At 45.8% G+C, this 17,468-nt stretch overlaps 1 protein-coding gene and 1 long non-coding RNA gene across 4 annotated transcripts; both read left to right on the top strand.

Moving 5' to 3' along the window:
- Positions 1-4,492: 4,492 nt before the first annotated feature.
- Positions 4,493-5,096, top strand: LOC108154302. Its single transcript, XM_017284556.2, has 2 exons — positions 4,493-4,871; positions 4,935-5,096. Exons 1-2 carry the CDS (start codon positions 4,570-4,572, stop codon positions 4,981-4,983), a joined length of 351 nt encoding a protein of 116 aa, XP_017140045.1. The 5' UTR covers positions 4,493-4,569; the 3' UTR covers positions 4,984-5,096.
- Positions 5,097-7,987: 2,891 nt separating this feature from the next.
- LOC108157523 lies at positions 7,988-14,974 on the top strand. Of its 3 annotated transcripts, none has more exons than XR_004471958.1 (3): positions 7,988-8,076; positions 12,538-12,975; positions 14,388-14,974. It is a non-coding gene; the product is annotated as an uncharacterized LOC108157523 (long non-coding RNA). The 3 variants fall into 3 exon arrangements; XR_001775203.2 differs by having other exon boundaries at positions 12,538-12,780; XR_004471959.1 differs by lacking the exon at positions 14,388-14,974 and adding an exon at positions 13,281-13,531.
- Positions 14,975-17,468: the final 2,494 nt, after the last annotated feature.

Genomic DNA, 17,468 nt, shown 5'->3' on the forward strand with positions numbered 1-17,468 from the left:
ATGTCGCTAATGATCGAATCATTTCGGATAATGGCCCAAACCGAAGCAGAGAGCTGAGAACTGTATCTGAAACTGTATCTGTTGGCCATAAGAAAGGCCAATGACAACAACAACAAAAGCCAGAGAGAGAAGAGCAGAGAAGACACCGAAAGTCAACTGAAAATCGAGCTGCAGATGTAAGTAAATCAAATAAAATCACGTGTCATTTGTCTCGGCGACTCATTGAAAGATAAGATTTTCGGTAGCAGCAAGCACCAGGCACTACATGTTCAGGGATACCGTGGGTTAGGAGCGGCAGCTCCTGAAAGACCTCAAAAGACCGCTCAAATGCACAAAAATGAAGTGCGTGGCCATTAATCAGAGCTTTACTAAATTTAATATGCGGTTAAAAGTGCTAATGACGCTGGTCGGGCAATCGTTTAAGCCTCATCCATGCCCTCATCCTCCGCCTCCGCCCACACACAAAAACAAACTACAGGACAGCCGGGGGGAGGGGCACGGGTACGGCCACGGGGTCCAGGCACAGAACAGACGGAACCAAGCAGTACATAAAGTTTAATGAGGAACCACTTAACACTTTCAGAGCTTTTTACGTTTTGCTGTCATTAGAATGATTTTTGCCACTAACTACGATGCCAGGAATTGCACTGAGAGAAATTGTGGAGGAGAAATGGACATGGGATGGGGATTTTGGTTGTGGAAATGAAGCGGAATGCTTTGAAGATCAGATTTCATGATACTTCGTTTGAATACAAAGTAAAGGGGAAAGAACATTCCTAAACATTCCTGGTTTTGACCCTATTATAAATATTCGTAGATCTATACGAATTGTTACCACAATCAATAGTCCCAAATCTAGATTTATTGCAGAATATTTGATTTTGATTCCTCCCCAATGTAAAAGCAAGTTCTATAATCCTTTTCAAGATTAAAAGACCTTAAAAATGTCGAAAAATTTGTTGCAGTGCACCTGTCCTTTTCTTTCTTTGGGTATCCCTCACAGCCTGCGGCCAGTGCATATTTCCTTCCGAGTCGTCAGCGGCGGAGGCCAGCCACGTCGATGGCGTTGTCGTCATTATCCGGCCATGTTCGCAATATTGCACTCTCCCCAGCCCAGCCCCGCCCCCAACCATCCCACAGTCCGTCCGCCCGCATTTGGCACGAGGTCTGAAGCTGAAGCCGAGGTCGGGGGCTTGAGTCGGGGCCAGGGACTTACCTCTCTCACTGTTTCGCATTGGCGAAGGCGTCAGACTCGAAGGAGCAGCAGCAGCAGCAATCGCAGGGGGAAGAGGGGAGAGGAGGAGTACGAGTGCGGGAGAGTGGTTCCGGGATGGGGTTGGGGTGGAGCCAGCGCGTGTATTTTCAAAACAAATCGGCAACAATTTCATTAAATGAGTATCATATTAAATTTAATGATGCAGCCGTATTTCAGTTTTCGTTTCGCTTTCCGTGTTTTTCCTCTGCACAGTTTTTGTTCTAGGAAAAACGTGGCTAAGGATCCGGGAAGGAAGGACCAGGAGCCGGTAGCTGATTTCAGGAAATCTTCATTTAGGGATTGGGAGATGTAGAAATTGAAGTACTCTTCTGGATGTGATGTGATGTGATGAGGCTCCGCCGCCAGTTGTCAGCCCGGAATTTCTACTCCGAAAGTTATATGGATATATTCCACTTGTGGCCTTCGACTCTGATGAAGTGGCTGTCTGTCTCTCTTTCTGTCTGTCAGCCTCTTGTTGTGCTTCCCATTGCTGCTCCTCTCCGGTTGCCTCTCTGGTTGCTGCTTCCTGCTCCTTCTGGGGCTTCTGAGTGACGAATTGCCAACGAAGCTGGCAACGATTATGGATTGTAATACATCTAGCAGGTTGCACCTCATTGATACTTATCAGCCGGGGACCGGAAGAGTGTGGCCCTAGATTGACTTTTAATTATCACAGACGCGACTTTGCCCATTTGCCAGTCAATACATCAAAAAGGGCGGACTTTTAGAGGGAGGAAAACTTTGCTTGTGGAATACATAAATGATGGATCGAATATGTTCAAGGAAGTAGGGATTTTGAGGCATTTACTTGTAAGAAGTTTCCTAGACGGTTACCTGATCATTTCCCTCCGATATCCCCCCCCCCCCCCATATACCTTTATCCATATCTTTATTCTTCACATCTCCTCCTGAACTGTCAATTGCCTAACTAATTCCATGTCCTGTTCCATTTTAATGGCATCCAAACGCAACAAAATGGCGAAAAATCACAAAAACTAAAGCAAAAACTGTAAGACAAGGAAATAGAATAATGCGTAAGCTCACTCAAGTCCATTACCAGAGCAAAAGAGATGGAAAGCAGAGTTAAGGAAAGAGACAGCAATATCGATTGATGCATGACTGTTGGTTGGTGCGGGGAGGGTGCGGGGAAATTAACCAATTTATCTTTGTTTGCTGCACAACAAGAAGAAAAGCTGAAGAGGAAGATGGAAAATAAAAACAGGAAAAAGTTTACAAAAAAAAAAACCAACAACAAAAGGATCTGCAAGGATACATCAACAATGGCGACAATGACGACGACAAAAGCAAACCGAAATAAAAACTAAAAAAAAAGGGAGTACGGGGGAGCCCCAAGGAGCTGCACTGAAAGGATTCCGCCATTAGAGAAGGTTGGGGGGCTATGGGGGGTAGGGAGTGGGAGTGGGAGTGTATTGCCGCCGTGTGACACATTTCTGCTTTTAAGGAGGATTGCATTTGTTACGCGTGCGTTGCCTCCGCTACGGTTCAACGGCAATCGATCAAGAGCCAAACATTTTTCGGTTCAGTTCGGTTCGGCTTGGTCGTGGGGTAGTGGCTCCAGAAGGAGGGAATTTAGTCAGTTTGAGTGAGTGCACTCATATATTATTCGTTTGCTTTTCGGGTTCCTGCCTTGGCCTGCCCTGTCTCTGTCCCGCCTGCGTGTGGCATTCGCTGGGAGGACAACAAACAGCAAGGACAACGACAACGACAGCGGCAAGCACTGGTGTCCTGCCGCTAGACGGCACACTTTTGCCTCCTCCTGTCACGCAATGGTGCATGAAATTTGCCTGCCATCGCGTCCTAGGCGCACTTTCACTTTCTCCTCCCAACACAGAAAACAGAAACCCACACCCTGCTACTGCTGCTCCTGCCTTAGGTAACAGTTGCTGCTGTTGGCCTCTAATGTTATTAGGTCCTCTTCTGCCACAGCAAAGCCATTCCTCATTTCTACAGTTTTCCATTTTCCATTTTTCCCCGTACTGCACATGTGCTGACAGCAGCCTGTGGCTGCCTCCGCTCTCCCACTCTCTCTCTCACTCTCTCGCTCTCTGCGGCACTGCGAATATTACATGTCACTCTCCACATGGCCACGCATCCGTTGCATCCTGGTTTACATCCTGTGCCACACGGCTGGGCCATGGCTGGCAGCGTTGCAGAAAAAGCAACATCAGGAAATTAAATTCCATAAATCTTGACTAGTTATAAAGGAAGCAAAATCAGCTAGAAGGACGTGTACATTTTTTAATATCCTAAGTGGAGCAACATGTGGTTTAAGGATAGACATTTTAAAGCTTCGCTCAGAGCCGCATTTGCCCTCCACTCCATCAGGGCATCAGTGGATGCGGCCTCCATGTTTGATGCGACATGCGACGAGGCCTGTAAGCTGGACGCCAGAGGCACTCCACCGCTACCTCTACTCTGCGCCATCTCATCATCATTAGAAACTGCGAAATATCCACCAAATACGCCGCACAGTGGGCCATAACACTTGGTTAAATCACAAACTGCGGAACGAAGGGATGACAAGGATACAATACATGGTCCAAATTGAACTTTGATTCCGCTTCATATTGGCCCATGCATTCCTTACTAACGCCGTCGTAGATATAGTCGGCTTAGAAGCTATCGATATTAGCTTCGAAGCTTAGCGACTCCCACCAAAAACCACTGACGTCAAATTGGAATAAATCGAAATTCATGATTTTTCTTATTAAATGTTCGTTCTTTTTTATTTGTTTATTTTTCTTCCCGTTTTAGTGCCTATTCTATTCTAATCGATATAGCCAAATCAATGCATCATTCAACAAAAGAACTTTGACTTTACAAGAATAACATATGTATATTTCAGAATATTTATGAAATTTATCTTATATGTTCTTTGAATATTCCTTTACCCAAGGTTGGAAGCTCCTTCTGTGGATCGGTACGGTTTAGCTTTTAAAAACATTTAAGTGGCGCTACCCAAGGCTTTTTGTACCTGCGACAACCCTATTTTATCCTTTATTTCCGCAGCTTATGTGCCACATAATTGATTAAGTTGCATTCGAATTAAACTTGTAAAAGTAAAAATATATAGAAAATAAATAGGCGATGCCTGATGCAGGGGAAAATTGACTTTAATTGTCATACATTTTTGGACATCTAGTGTCCCTGGATTTTGACAGAATGACAGGAAAATCTCTGAATGGCAGGCTCTGCGTCAAGTGTCATTCTACATATATGTACATATATACGTGACTATTCATTATTAAAACTGCTCTACTCGAAAAATCATCAGTTGCAATAATTGAAGCAATATGCTGCCGTTTTCATCACGCAAAACATTGCAAGTGCTGTCCGACTTGGAGTCCAAGGCGGAGGATGCCGCCGTGAATGAGTACGGGAACAACACTCGGGCCTGGCGCAACCAGTACAAGGATCCGAATCTGGCCAGAAATGCCATTGGAATGGAGTTCGCAAACCCAAGACACCTAACTGGGGAAACGTCGGGCGACAGTGATAGCCAGTACGCGGAGAATGGCAATTCCTCGACAGCCACTCTTCTGGACGGTTTCACGTCCGACTCTGGTCGTCTGGCAATCACTGACCTGGATACCCAGTAAGTCGCATTCATTGACACCCTGTGATTCCTATTAAATAATGACACCACTTGTTGGTACAGTCGCGCCTTAAGCGCAGGAAAGACCTTGACCCGGCGCTACCGTATCTAACTGGAGTCCAACTGCCACTCGGATGCTCTGTGGAGCGGCGTTTTTCTGGAGCGGAGCCTGTGTCTTTCTCTGTGCAGAATAAAATATGCATTTACTCTTGTTATTGTTTCGGACACCACTCGTCTTTCTCTTGGGTCTATACGGAAGGAGATCTTCGCCACAAGTGGAGAAATGACTTTTGCCCCAGCTTTTCGGCTAATGTCCCACTGTGCGTCGCTCGGTGGTGGCCTTAACTTGTTTTTGATGTGGCACGCTGCAATGTCCCGTCCGAGCGGCAATCAGCGGCCATCCAACGACCCACCGCACAGACATATATGGCCAACAAACTGATGGATCGCATGAAGTGGGGTATTTATTATCCACGCACTTTTGCGGCATCATCCGCTGATCCGCCGTACCGCCGTACCGCCAGGTGCCGATTAAGAGTCGTGTCTCTGTCTCAGTGGTAATGCAAATTTAATTGCTGATCAGTCGTTAATTGTGGCAAATTACGGGGATAGAGTACCAGAGAGAGAGCCGGAGATTAGCCAGAGACCAAATCCAGCTGAAACCCCAATGGAGAAGAAAAAGAAAAAGTCCTCATTTGATTGGAGTAATTAATGGCGACGCTTTTGTGCGCCAAATATGGCGTCTGGATGATCCTCTTTGCCAGCTTTGGCTTTAGCTAAATTGTGGTAAAAGTAGAGGCATTAAGTTTGCTGGCAAAAATCCCAAAAACAATTTGAATAATTTCTGTGCAAAAAATTAATTTCCTTTGTGATGAAGTGAAGCCTAAAGGCATATTATTAAGAGTTGCTAAAGTGATCGATTTGTGGCGCGCAAAGCGGAAGTTTCCCTGGACCCCAGACACCAGACACCAGACAGCAGACAGGACCTCAATTATGGATGGCTCCAGGAGAACAGAAGATAACCTCAACCTCAGTGGAGTACGGACTGTATGGAGATGGTGTGCATCTCATAAATATTTCATCGCGTATTTAGAAGGCAGCCGCAAAAACAGAAAAACGATTGTGCCTGTTGCACTTGGATGCCTCACTGTGGCGGCTACTGGATGTACCTTCTGCCTCCACCTGTATGGAGTGTGATTAACAAGAATGGTGGCAATTACAGGAAATTGCTTCCTTGCACCTTCCACACAGAGAGAGAGAGAGAGGAGCCATGGCCTGGGCCAGTTGATTATTTCACAAGGAAAATGTGCGTGCACTTTTTACTTAATCGTAAATTTGATGCATGTTTAATGAAGACATTTCATACCCTGTACTGCTGCTGCTGCTTCTGCTGCCGCTGCTTCTCATTTTGCAATCACTTTAAAAGCCATAATAAGGGTGAAATTTTAATGACTTCATTGCCAGGTCCGGGTCCGTGGCTCCATTGGCCAGGGGCCGCCCTGTTGACACAGCCATTACCCCATACCCCAGATCGCAGACTGGTGCCCCAGACTTTACTTCACTCACACAACACTTCCTGTGCCCCATTTAGTGCGTGTTTTGGGGGCTCTGATACTCCGCTCATCGAGTAATTTTTATTTTTTCGTTAAATAATTCATGTTATTATAGAAAACAGCCTTTTAAGTGGAGCTGCAGCAAGTGTACGAGTATGAAAAAACATTGAAATTGAACATTGAATATTTTGCTTTGTTCGAGTTCTGCTTTCTTTTCTGGTCGGTCAGCCATTTTGGAAAGGAAAGGTCTTTCACCGGCACCCAATGCACAAAATCAAAGGGCAGCAAATGTCGGTTTATCTCTCGGATGCCATTAAGGTAGCGCTCATACTCATCCATTGACAGGTAGGAAATTTATCGCCTGCATTCTCCCTCGCTCCATTGCCCTCAAATGATTCGGAAAAACCTGTTTTCCTTCTAAGCTGCGTGAGGTCAATGGCTGATTCTGATTGCGATGCTCCTTCTGGTTCTCCCTCTCGCCTTAAATTTTAATTACAGAATTTTTGGGGTAAGAAATGATTTAAATAAAGGTTAAGTTTTGGTCAGAGAACCAAGGGAACATCATTCAATATGAAGTTGGTGGCCTAAAACAAAGGCTACTGGTTCGGAGAGATAACAGCAGAACATTTGGAGCATTTGAAAACAGATTTTTCATGTTTGGAAATCAGTAAATAGAAATATATCTCAACGATTGATTCATGGCCTCCTCTTTTAGTATCAATTATTCAATAAAGTCAGAGTATCTTAAATAAGTACAAAGTATCATGGAATATACCCCATTATATGCCAAAAAAAAAAGTATCCATTATGACCCCGTACTCGTACAATGCAACCAACTTGTTGCTGGCTGATGGCTCAGAGAGTGTAATTATTATGGGGCTAATTAAAAGCGAATTAAATTTAAGCATCTGCCTCACACTAATGAATATTTATTGATAATTACAATAATTATGCAAATGTGCAACAATTTCAGGCGGCACGAAGGCCAAGAGTCTCCCAGTCGGCGAATGGCTGTGGATCTTTGAAGAGGGGTTCGGGGACGCACAGAATTCAGCTGAAATTTCCCCTTATTCAAAAGTATTCAACACATGTCCTTCAATTGCAGCAGAACAATGCATAGAGAAATGCTCTCTTTTCCCTACCCTTAACCTTAGGCACCCTTCTGGCCCTTTCTCTGCTGACTTTTCACCCAGGACTCTTTTCTTTAACCATTGAGCGTGTCCTTGACATGTCGGAATGGCGTATCGAATGGATATGCAAATATTGGCCATACAATTGTTCGGCAATCCTTTGTAATCCTTGCCGTAGGTAGTCGATGATGTCCTTCAAAATGTCAATCGCCAGGCAATGACCGTCATAAAACTTCACTTTGCATACGCACAGCACACATCCTTTCGCCGCGTGGGTGGAAGGATGGATGGATGGATGGGTGTCTGTTTGTTTTGTGTTTTGACTTTATCCTTTTGTGCGGAGTGAGTGATTTATGGCGTTTGACTTTGCGGAGTGCCAGGCAGAGTCCTCCTCATCCTCATCGTCAGCGACAGATGCGAATGGGATGTGCGGACAGTCGTAGATCAGTTTCCATTTCACTGTTGACACAATCGGCAGCGGCTCTGGCTCTGCCTCTGGTTCTGGCATCTCCTATGGCTCCTGTAAGTTATAGATTGAATTTGTATTAGCTTTTCCCCCTCTATTAACAATCTCTACTACCAATTTTCTGTGTGGTCTTTCTGTATATTTTTCTGTGGCTCTTACAAAATTGAAAGCCTTAAAGCCAATCAACGGGATATTTAATTATAATTTTTCTCTGTACAACAAAAAATAAATGAATTCTGGTAATGAAAATTCGCTCACTTTAATCGACTCTGGCAGCGGCGTGACGATGATCGATTTTCTCTGAAAGCCCCAGCAGAGAGACAGCCCGAGCAGCAGGAGATACAGGAGAGGCCCATCAAGGCACACCTGTTTGGCCCTGGTGGCACACTCGTGCTCTGCTCTGCTCTGCTCCACAAAAGACCTAAGAGCTGGGCAGCTGGCGGAGGAAGACCTTGTTCCAATGGATTATTAATGATTGGCGATCGATCGTGCGGCGATCGGCGGTCGGCGGTCGGTCTGCAGGCTCCCATACAGAAATAGCCACTAAAATTAGCTGGTAGCCAGAGAGTGCAGCCACTCCTACCAATCCACATCCTCCTCCTCAGCAGAGGGCCCTCGGACAGGGGCAGCAGGCGTTAGCGTTTAGCGTTAACGTTAACTCAATCGACCTGTCATTTGGGCCTCAGTTGGCTCCTCGCATAATTGCCACCGTCACTTGAAGCCGTTCTTCGGCACATCATTTATCACACGGACCACAGATCTATTTATAGTTCGTTTTGGGATCTGGAGAGCGAGAGCCACCTCGAGACTACACCCGGAGAAAACTCTTCTGCCAGTGCCTTCTCTTCTGTATTTTCTTTGAGTGTAAATTTGCATTGCTACGAGTCATTTATCAATATTTGGTGGAAATTAATTAACAATCGTTTGTGGGCTTTGGGGTCTTTAATTCGATTTGTATGCGATATCTGCTGGGTGTGAAATTAACATTGGGGCTTCATCAATCATCAAAGCCTCCTCCTGCCCACTCGAATCGATCTAACAAAACGCAACGTCGACATAAAGTCTACAAAAGTGCTGCTAAAGGATACACAGTGTCTCTAACAAGGCAGACAGCACGGCCTCCAGCTTCGATGGTCGATGGGGAAATGCCTCCACTCGACTTCATTCCGATTCCATCCAATCATCACACTTTTTCAATTGTTTATGCATTTTGGGTTTCTTTGTTTTTATTTCGGTTTGAATTTCGGGGCATGCGTTTCAACAAAAGTTCATTAATTTCCGCCTCTAGCAGCAGGATCCTTGGGACTTGGACTTGGACTGGGGCTGGACGTGCGCTTAGCACATCTCTGGAGGGGCATCTCTGGTTCTCGTGAGCATTCATTAATCCCAAAACGATTCCCAGTCTCTCTCTCGTTGTATTTTGTTATTAATGATGTTCAACAAAACGGCGGTTCCTTTTCAGTTCTGGTTCTGGTTATGGTCTTGGTTATGGTCTTGGTCTCTTGGTTCTGTTTTCGGTTTTGGACAGTTTGCTGTTTTGTCGCCTCTGTGCCGTTGATTTGCGGGTGGTTCCTGTTTACTCTCGAGTCCTCCTCCTTCCTCGAGAGCCGATGATCATTGTTTCATTCCCTCATCATATTTTATAGTCCGGTGTTCGGGAGAGGTCAGGGAAACACGCAGGTTTCTGGTCTTATCATTACTTAATGTTGAATGATGTCGAGTGTTTGTTTTGACATGGACCCCGTCCTGTGGTCCTCTGCGGAATTAAACATTTAGCCAAGTGATTAATGATTAGTCAATCCCTTTCAAGAGGTGATGTGTAATATAGATTTTGGATTGGATAAACGCTTGGGGAATGATCCAGGGGAATAAGAGGGGGGATGGTCAAGGTATTTAGTATCCTTATGGAAGACGCCTAAAGGTTTTCCTTAGACACTAAATCCTTCTTCTACAATAGTAAGTGACTCTCCCACACATCAAAACACTCTCTAATATCACTCCCTTTCAATAAAATCTCCCCTAGGACCCCTCCATCTCTTCCAGACTCCCCCCAAATCATAGCCCGACAAGAATGCAAATATTTGTGAATCGAAAACACTTAGTGCAAACACATTTACTGATTCCTGCCACCCAGATTCTGGGCAAACACTAACATGCCGCCGAGGGGTGGGTGGAGCTTCCACCCCAAAAAGTTCCCTGTTTGCTGAGGGGAGAAGCAGAAGCCAATTCTAATTCCCCGAAAATGCTTTTCATAAAAAAATGAGGGAAACAACGAAAATATTTGACATCAGATTCGTCAAACTCATGCGTTCGTCGAAAGGGGGCGTTGGGCGTGGGAGTGGGAGTGGGAGCGGGTCCTGGCTTTAGCAAGTGGCAAGGCTGTGACTTTAAGGCTGGCACCCAGGGACCCTGCTCGAGTTCTCTGCTCCTGTTCCTGTGTGCCATGCCCTGTCCTGTCCTGTGTCTGTGTGTGTCTGTGTGTGTGTGTGCTCCTGTGCCTGTCTGCCATTAGAGGCTCAAATGGAAAACGAAAATGTCTGACATTGACAAATGTCATCCGTCATTGCGAACACAAGATTGATATAGATTGGAATGTGACACAAAAATACGCACCACCATCGCAGCCCTCGGAGCAACAACCACTCAGGCACCGCACCACCAGTGCCCCTGCCCCTGCCCCTGCCACTGCCACTGCCACAGTGCCACAAAGACAGAATGGCGGCCCGGGAAGTGGCAGTGGCAGCCATACGCACAATTGTGCGTGGCGTGGCATGGCTCAGAGTCGAAGTCGAAGTCCCAGTCCCGGTCTGACGATGACACAAGATGACGAGCGCTGATGAAAAACGTCGACGTCTGTCCATCATGTCACCCTTGTTTCTCCACAGCCAAAAAAAGAGAGAAAGGAAGAGCAGAACAGAACAGAACTATGGTTTCCCGAAAAGAATTTCCCTGGCGGGGATGAAAAGCTGAATTTTTCACGCTTTGTCCTGGCTCTTTGGGGCGTTTAAAGAGTTATGAGAAGAGAAACCATGAGTCAAATTATGGCCATCAGAAGACAAAGGTACAAATATTCTTGAGAAGAAACCATTATTGGATGACAAGTCCATCTGTTGCGATATAAATGGGAGAACGTGTTATAGTTCAAGTTGAGAATTCGATTCTAAGGGATAGTGTAAATTCTTTCACTCTCTTCGAATATGAGCTAAATTCAAGTAAAATGTTCCTCTCGGAAAGGAGGCCGCCTAAGAGCTATTTGAATGAAATATTATACACCTTCTACTTTTGCTCTTCTCCATCTTTAATAGCCGTTACTGCACTCTATTCTAGAACTTCTCAAACCCCTCCTCGAGGAAACACAAAGTCGACCGACGGACTGCGTGGCTTTTCCTTTTATTTCCATTTGTGTGTGCGTGGCACATAATAATGGTGGATTTTCTTTTGTTTGACATTAATTTTTTATTCTTGTTGCTTTTGTTTTGTCTTTTGTCTTGGCTTCCCTTTGGTGGCGGGGCATGCAACTTGCACTTAAGTTTATTAGAAAGAACAAAGGAAAGCAGGGACAACGCCGTTAAGAGTGTTGAAATTTGATAAATTAACATTTGCATTCATCTGCATGCCACTGCAACAATTTGCATCTTCCACGCAATCCCCTCTGCTGCTGCTGCTGCTGCTGACAGCGACAAAAGTCTAAATCGGTTTTTAGATTGCAACGAAATAGTTTCGGGCGGTGGGAGGTGGGCGGGGGGAGGGAGGAAATTAAATCGATGTCACCCATGTTGACACTTAAGGCAAAAAGTTTGGCGAAACTTCGGCAGCGACAGCGATGTTGAAAGAGCTCCCCGAATAATAATCAAGTGTTAATTATTTTATGGTTTTCAAAAAGTTTTCAACTGAAAGTTTTCACCGCAAATCATCCTTCAAGATACGCATCGATTTCAGCGCCTCCAACGGGAGGCAGTCCATGGTGGAGAGGGGCTCTGTTGCTGTTCCGGGCCGGCATTCATTTCATTTCCTTTCAGGGCGAACTGTAATGAAACTTCCGCCTGGCAAAGCCCACAAAAATCCCCAGCCCCCCAACCCCCAGCCCCCTTGGCAGCCCGTGGCAAACTAATGCGCTGCCATCAGTTGACGATGGCATTCAGATTAAGCGCTGCCGGCAATGAATGAACTCGATGCGGTGATAAAAACATTTATCAAACAAAAAAGACGAATAATCGCCAGGACCAGGACCCCAGCAGCAGCAGTCCCCAAGGCAGAAGGAATGTCAGGGCGCAGTCTGAGTAGTCTTAGGCCCAGGGCTTTTCCAAGAGCTACAACGAAACGTGATTAAGTAATTTGTGCGGCACTTAAAAAACAATTATATTGTACTCAAAGGATTGTATTACAAGCAGACAGCCAGAAATCTCAGCAGAACAAATGCTCTTTCTTTTGATTGATTTCGAAGCCTGGTAAAAATAGTTTATAAGCAAGCCAAAAATATGAAATCTTACACATATATCCCTCTCATTTATTCTCAGGAATGATGCTCAGGAAACAATCGAAACCGAGACACCTCTCACAGAACAAGACAAAATACATAATTCGGAACAAGATCTTCGCCCTGGGCTCCCCCGAAGAGAGGGGAGAACACGAACACATACTTTGGGATTGTGCCGCGAGAGGGCCCTGAGACAATGGTTATTAATCAGTTGCCGATAATGCCAGACAAGAGTCTTGAATAAAAACTCACAGACCCCAGATGGAGCAGGCGAAGAGGAGAGGTGTGTGTGTGTGCACTGTGCCCCGAAGATGTGTCACAGTCACACTTTTGTTGTTAATTGAACGTGGCATGCATCCCCATACCCATACCCATACCTATACCCATGCCCCTGCTCTTGCCCCCTGCTCAAGTGGCATCCGCACTAATGCCGGATTCATGCTAAGTGGTATGGCGAACGATCTTCTGGTTGGTAAATGTAAGTGTGTTCCTCTATGTGAAGAGTTCTTTCTATTCATAGAAACGTTGTCATTGGACCTTGCCGTGAGTTTGCCATCTCTTCCGGCAATTGATTAATCATTGAGTCTCTGCACCCAGGCGAAGGCGATGGATGCACTTTGACGCCTCCGAATCTGAATCGATAAGAAAAGTATCTCCAGAGAGTGTTTCCTATCCGATATGCCTCTTTAGAGCAGATGGCTTTAAGTAATCCCCAATATTAGCTTACTCTTCATTTCTTTTCTTTTCTTTTTTGTGGTGGTGGTTGCTGATAAAAATTCACAGCAAACTCCAGAAGCTGGAACGCAAAAAAATCTACAAGAAAAAATACAAAAATTGCTGCCCTGGCCGTATATCTCCCTCTCTGTTGCTCTTTAGGGCTGCTGGACCCGGTTTCTTCTCCTGAATTTTCGGCTGTTCGTCATGTCCATCGAGTGATTTTGATGAATTGCTGTCATTAATCTATGACGTACGCAACTACCAAAGGAAATGCCATCATCATCAAAAGCAGCCCAGACCGAGCCAGCAGCAGCAGCAGCAGCAGCAGCAGCAGCCGGGATCTGAAACCAAGGGGGGGAACGGAGAACGGAGCAGCCCAGAGCCCGCAGGGAAACAGCCTGAGCCGGAGACAGGGACTGGGACGGGAACAGCGGCAAGGGAAACACTGGGAAAACAATGCGCTGGGCAGAGGCAGCCCAGAGGCAACCCAATTCGAGCTGGGATGATGGCGTTGGGCCTCGACTTTTGGTAAAAATGTAGCATTTGGGAATTGCGCAAGATTTCGCTTTCATTTTCCAATTTCAAGCTTTGGCCTCTGGCCTCTGGGCTGCGTACAGCCACCACAAAACAGAAGCCACGAAAATAGTGTCTAATGGAACAAGATGGGACCTATAGTATTTAACATTTTATTAGGGGTTTTTTTAGAGCAATTTGTAGATAAATTTTAAGGGTTTCACGCTTGAGATACATTCCCAAAGATATGCAATTACATATTTGTAAATTAGGTCTGCTCTTTAAGCCTCAGAAGCATTCGTATCTTTTAGATACTTTTGTATCACTGAAATAATACTACTATTATTAATTAAAAAAATATTTTCCAGCTTTGAAGAATACTTTTCTGTCTTGGAGATACATTTGTATCTTGTTTCGGCATCACATGTATAAGATTAAAATATTCAACATTCTCTTATGCAATGGCTCTCCAAATCCTAGCAGGTCTCTCAACTGAAACGCTTCATGTCAAACGATTTTTTATTTGCAGCCACCCACCTCCCCGCTCACACACACACACACAAACATAACACAGATACAGAGGCGAGATATTTGCATTTTGCTCAGATACGTTTTTTACATTTCTGTACATAAATGCATTTCGTGTTTACATTTTTCCAGTGACAAGTGTCTGAATCACGCTGCAGCAGCCACTGGGGATGACATATGGCGGCAGGGAGAGCCAGCGACACGCAGCCGACAATCGATTAATCAGCGAAAAATAATAAGAAACATGTTCACCCCCCCAACACCGCCCCCTCCTTCTCCTTCTCCGCCCTGTCCTCCGGGGAGATGCAACTGCAACGGAGTCGCAGAGTCGGAATCTGTGAATGCGGAACTGATGTCGCCCTGGCACACTCAAAAAATGGGCAACTTCAACATTTCGGGCAGTCAAATAAATAAGCAACAACAAACCCCATTCGGTGGGGGAATGGTACAGAATAATATAATTCTAAGATGAATAAAAGTTGGTGTTTGAGTTGTCTTTTCTTTTGGGGCCCCACACACACTCACACACTCACACACTCACACGCACAATTGTCAATAATGATGGAGGAAAGCCGAAAAACTGGATAAGAAAATCGCCGACCCTCGAAATGAAGACAACAAAAGCGAACGAGAATGAGGGAAAAATGTCAGAGCCAAGAACCCAAATGAGTGACCAAAACTCATTACAACGAAACTTCAAATTGCCCAAATTAATCTAATTTGTGTTTCTGTGGCCCCTGCCCTGGGCTGCGGGTCTCTTTCTTTTCAATGTCAATGAGTTGAGTGGCTTGTCAGTGGACAAAGTTCTTGTTTGATTCAGCGATTTATTTATTTCTTTATTTCTCTGTTAACACAATTCTCGCATAATGGGAAATTGTGTTTGTCATTTGTTTTGTTCTGAATATTGATTCAAGTTTATTCGTTGCCAATTTTCGTGTGTGTACAAATTCCGAGTTAATTATATCTTAAACGGTTGCCTCAGACATCTCACGGGGTTCCTGCCACTTCAAAGTTTCGAGCAGAACGATCTGTCACTCAAACAAGCCAATGGCAAGAGGCTGGCACAGCAAAAACGATGTTGTGCCTCTGGGCTCTGGGGTCTGGGGTCTTTGATGTCTGCAATTGCAATGGGATCTGCCCAGAAGATGGCAGCGTGACACGAGCCTAATCACGAAAGACTGTTAACAGACATCTTTGCTGAGTTATTCTCTGTTCCATTCGGAGGATCATCCCATCACGCTGCCATCTCTAGTCTGATGCCTCTCTGCCCCCAGTCGACATCATCTAGATACATATATAGCCGTATAGCCTCGTCGCGCCGTCGTCGCTGTTGGCGTCATTATTAATTTCTGCTTCACATGCGGGAGCGCCATCGGGGCAGGGCATAGGGAGGAGAAGTTTTCAAAATGAATTTTTATGCCCCTCTGCCGGTGCCTCTCCCGGTGCCTGTGCCTGTGCAACGTTTTGGCGCAGCCTCTGCATCTCTCATTTTATTTTGGCATCACGTGGCTGCCACTCCCGCTGTCTGCCTCATGCAACCATGCCCTGCTGCCCCTGCTGCCACTGCTGCTGTTATATTTGACATATTGCCGACATTGATAGTATGAGACGTTGCAATGAAATTTGTTGTGCTCGTCAACGGGAGTTGCGGCCATTATTCAAATGCCTGACAGAGTTACGCATTCAAATGGCAAAAGAACACGGTGGCTTTGGATACCCTATAGCCTTGAGCATGAACAGCATTTAAGGATGGTTTTGGCTAGTAAATGGAGCACCTCCTCCAATCCAAATGCCTTCTCTAGCTAATTCGAAGCTAAAGCTTCTGTAAAGCCCCCTCCATTTTCCACATAGATCATCTCCAGCATATAATCATTTGTTACCACTTCCCTCCTCGTCATTCGGCCAATCCATTTGTGGTAGCCATTTTGTTGCATTGCAGCGAATGGACTGCAATTAGTTTTTTCCAAACGAATTTCACTTTTCGATTAACAACAGCCCAAAGTACGAGCATGCGGAGTAAGTGCGTAATTTCCCTGTTGAGGCAGCCACGCATAAAATGCCATTTTTCACTTTCCCTTTTTCCCATTTTCCCATTTCTCCCTCCATTTCTCCAGACTTCATTCACTCTCCATTCCGACTCCCAGGGTGGTGGTGGCTGATCGAACACTAATTACAAAGCAACATCAAAATAATTATGGCCACTTTGGTCATAATAACTAAAGAATTTCCACATGTACGAGTACGAGTACGAGGACGAGGAGTACCTGCCAGCCGCAGGAGGACCTGCCTGGACAGCCAAGAGGAAGAAAGGCGGCTGTTTCGTTTGACGAGAGATTTGCTGAAATTGCTTTCACATTAAAAACACTCTCACCCACCACAAAATACAGGATGGACTAGTCCTGGTCATGGTCCAGCCTACCTGGTCGATGGCGATAGCAATTAATACCTTTCACTCTGACCCGTTTGATGTGCCCTGTCATTCCGACTCCGACTCCGACTCCAGCTCCGTCTGCTGCTCCTGCTCCTGGTTCTGGTCCAACTCCAGGCTACAGGCTGGCAACTCCTGCCTTTTGGTCATTTGTTTGTGTCAACGCTTGGACCGCTCCTGATGCTGCCACGGATTAGAAAGTAATCACGGCCGATAAGAAGCGTCCAGCCGAGAACGGCGTCCCGTCTCCAGGGACTCAGGGAGTTTCCCCCCGAAGGTGGGAAGCGGTCAACAATGCTGCGTTCTGGTAGCCGGACAGGACAGGCCATTTAAATTACACTCCAATCCAACCCTCGAGCTCCTCTTTCGACCGCCGCCGCCGCCGCCCACACGAGTGGCCGGCATTCTGCAGTTCGGTTACAAATGTCCATTGGGACTTTGCTAATCTGTCATTCGCCATGATGTGCTCCCGAAGGCGGCCCTTCTGGTTGGGTTCTGGTTCGCTTCGGAGCTGGTTGGGGCTTCTGCCCCCGTCACACACATGTGTACAGACAGAGACAGGGATAGTGGAGAAGCGAGAAGCGAGAAGGAGAGAGAGAGAAAGCTACAGGAGAGACACCAACTGGCAATGAAAAAGGACGAGTGTCCATATAAATGACCAAAATGCCACGCACTGACCCAACGCATAGCCCAGAGCCCATCACCCCCATGCCACATGCCGCATACCACCCACAGAACCCTCATCCCAGCCTCGTGCTACGCCCATTGGCCCCATCGACGACATG

Source organism: Drosophila miranda, chromosome 2 (assembly GCF_003369915.1).
Source record: "Drosophila miranda strain MSH22 chromosome 2, D.miranda_PacBio2.1, whole genome shotgun sequence".
NCBI classification, from domain to species: Eukaryota; Metazoa; Arthropoda; class Insecta; order Diptera; family Drosophilidae; genus Drosophila; species Drosophila miranda.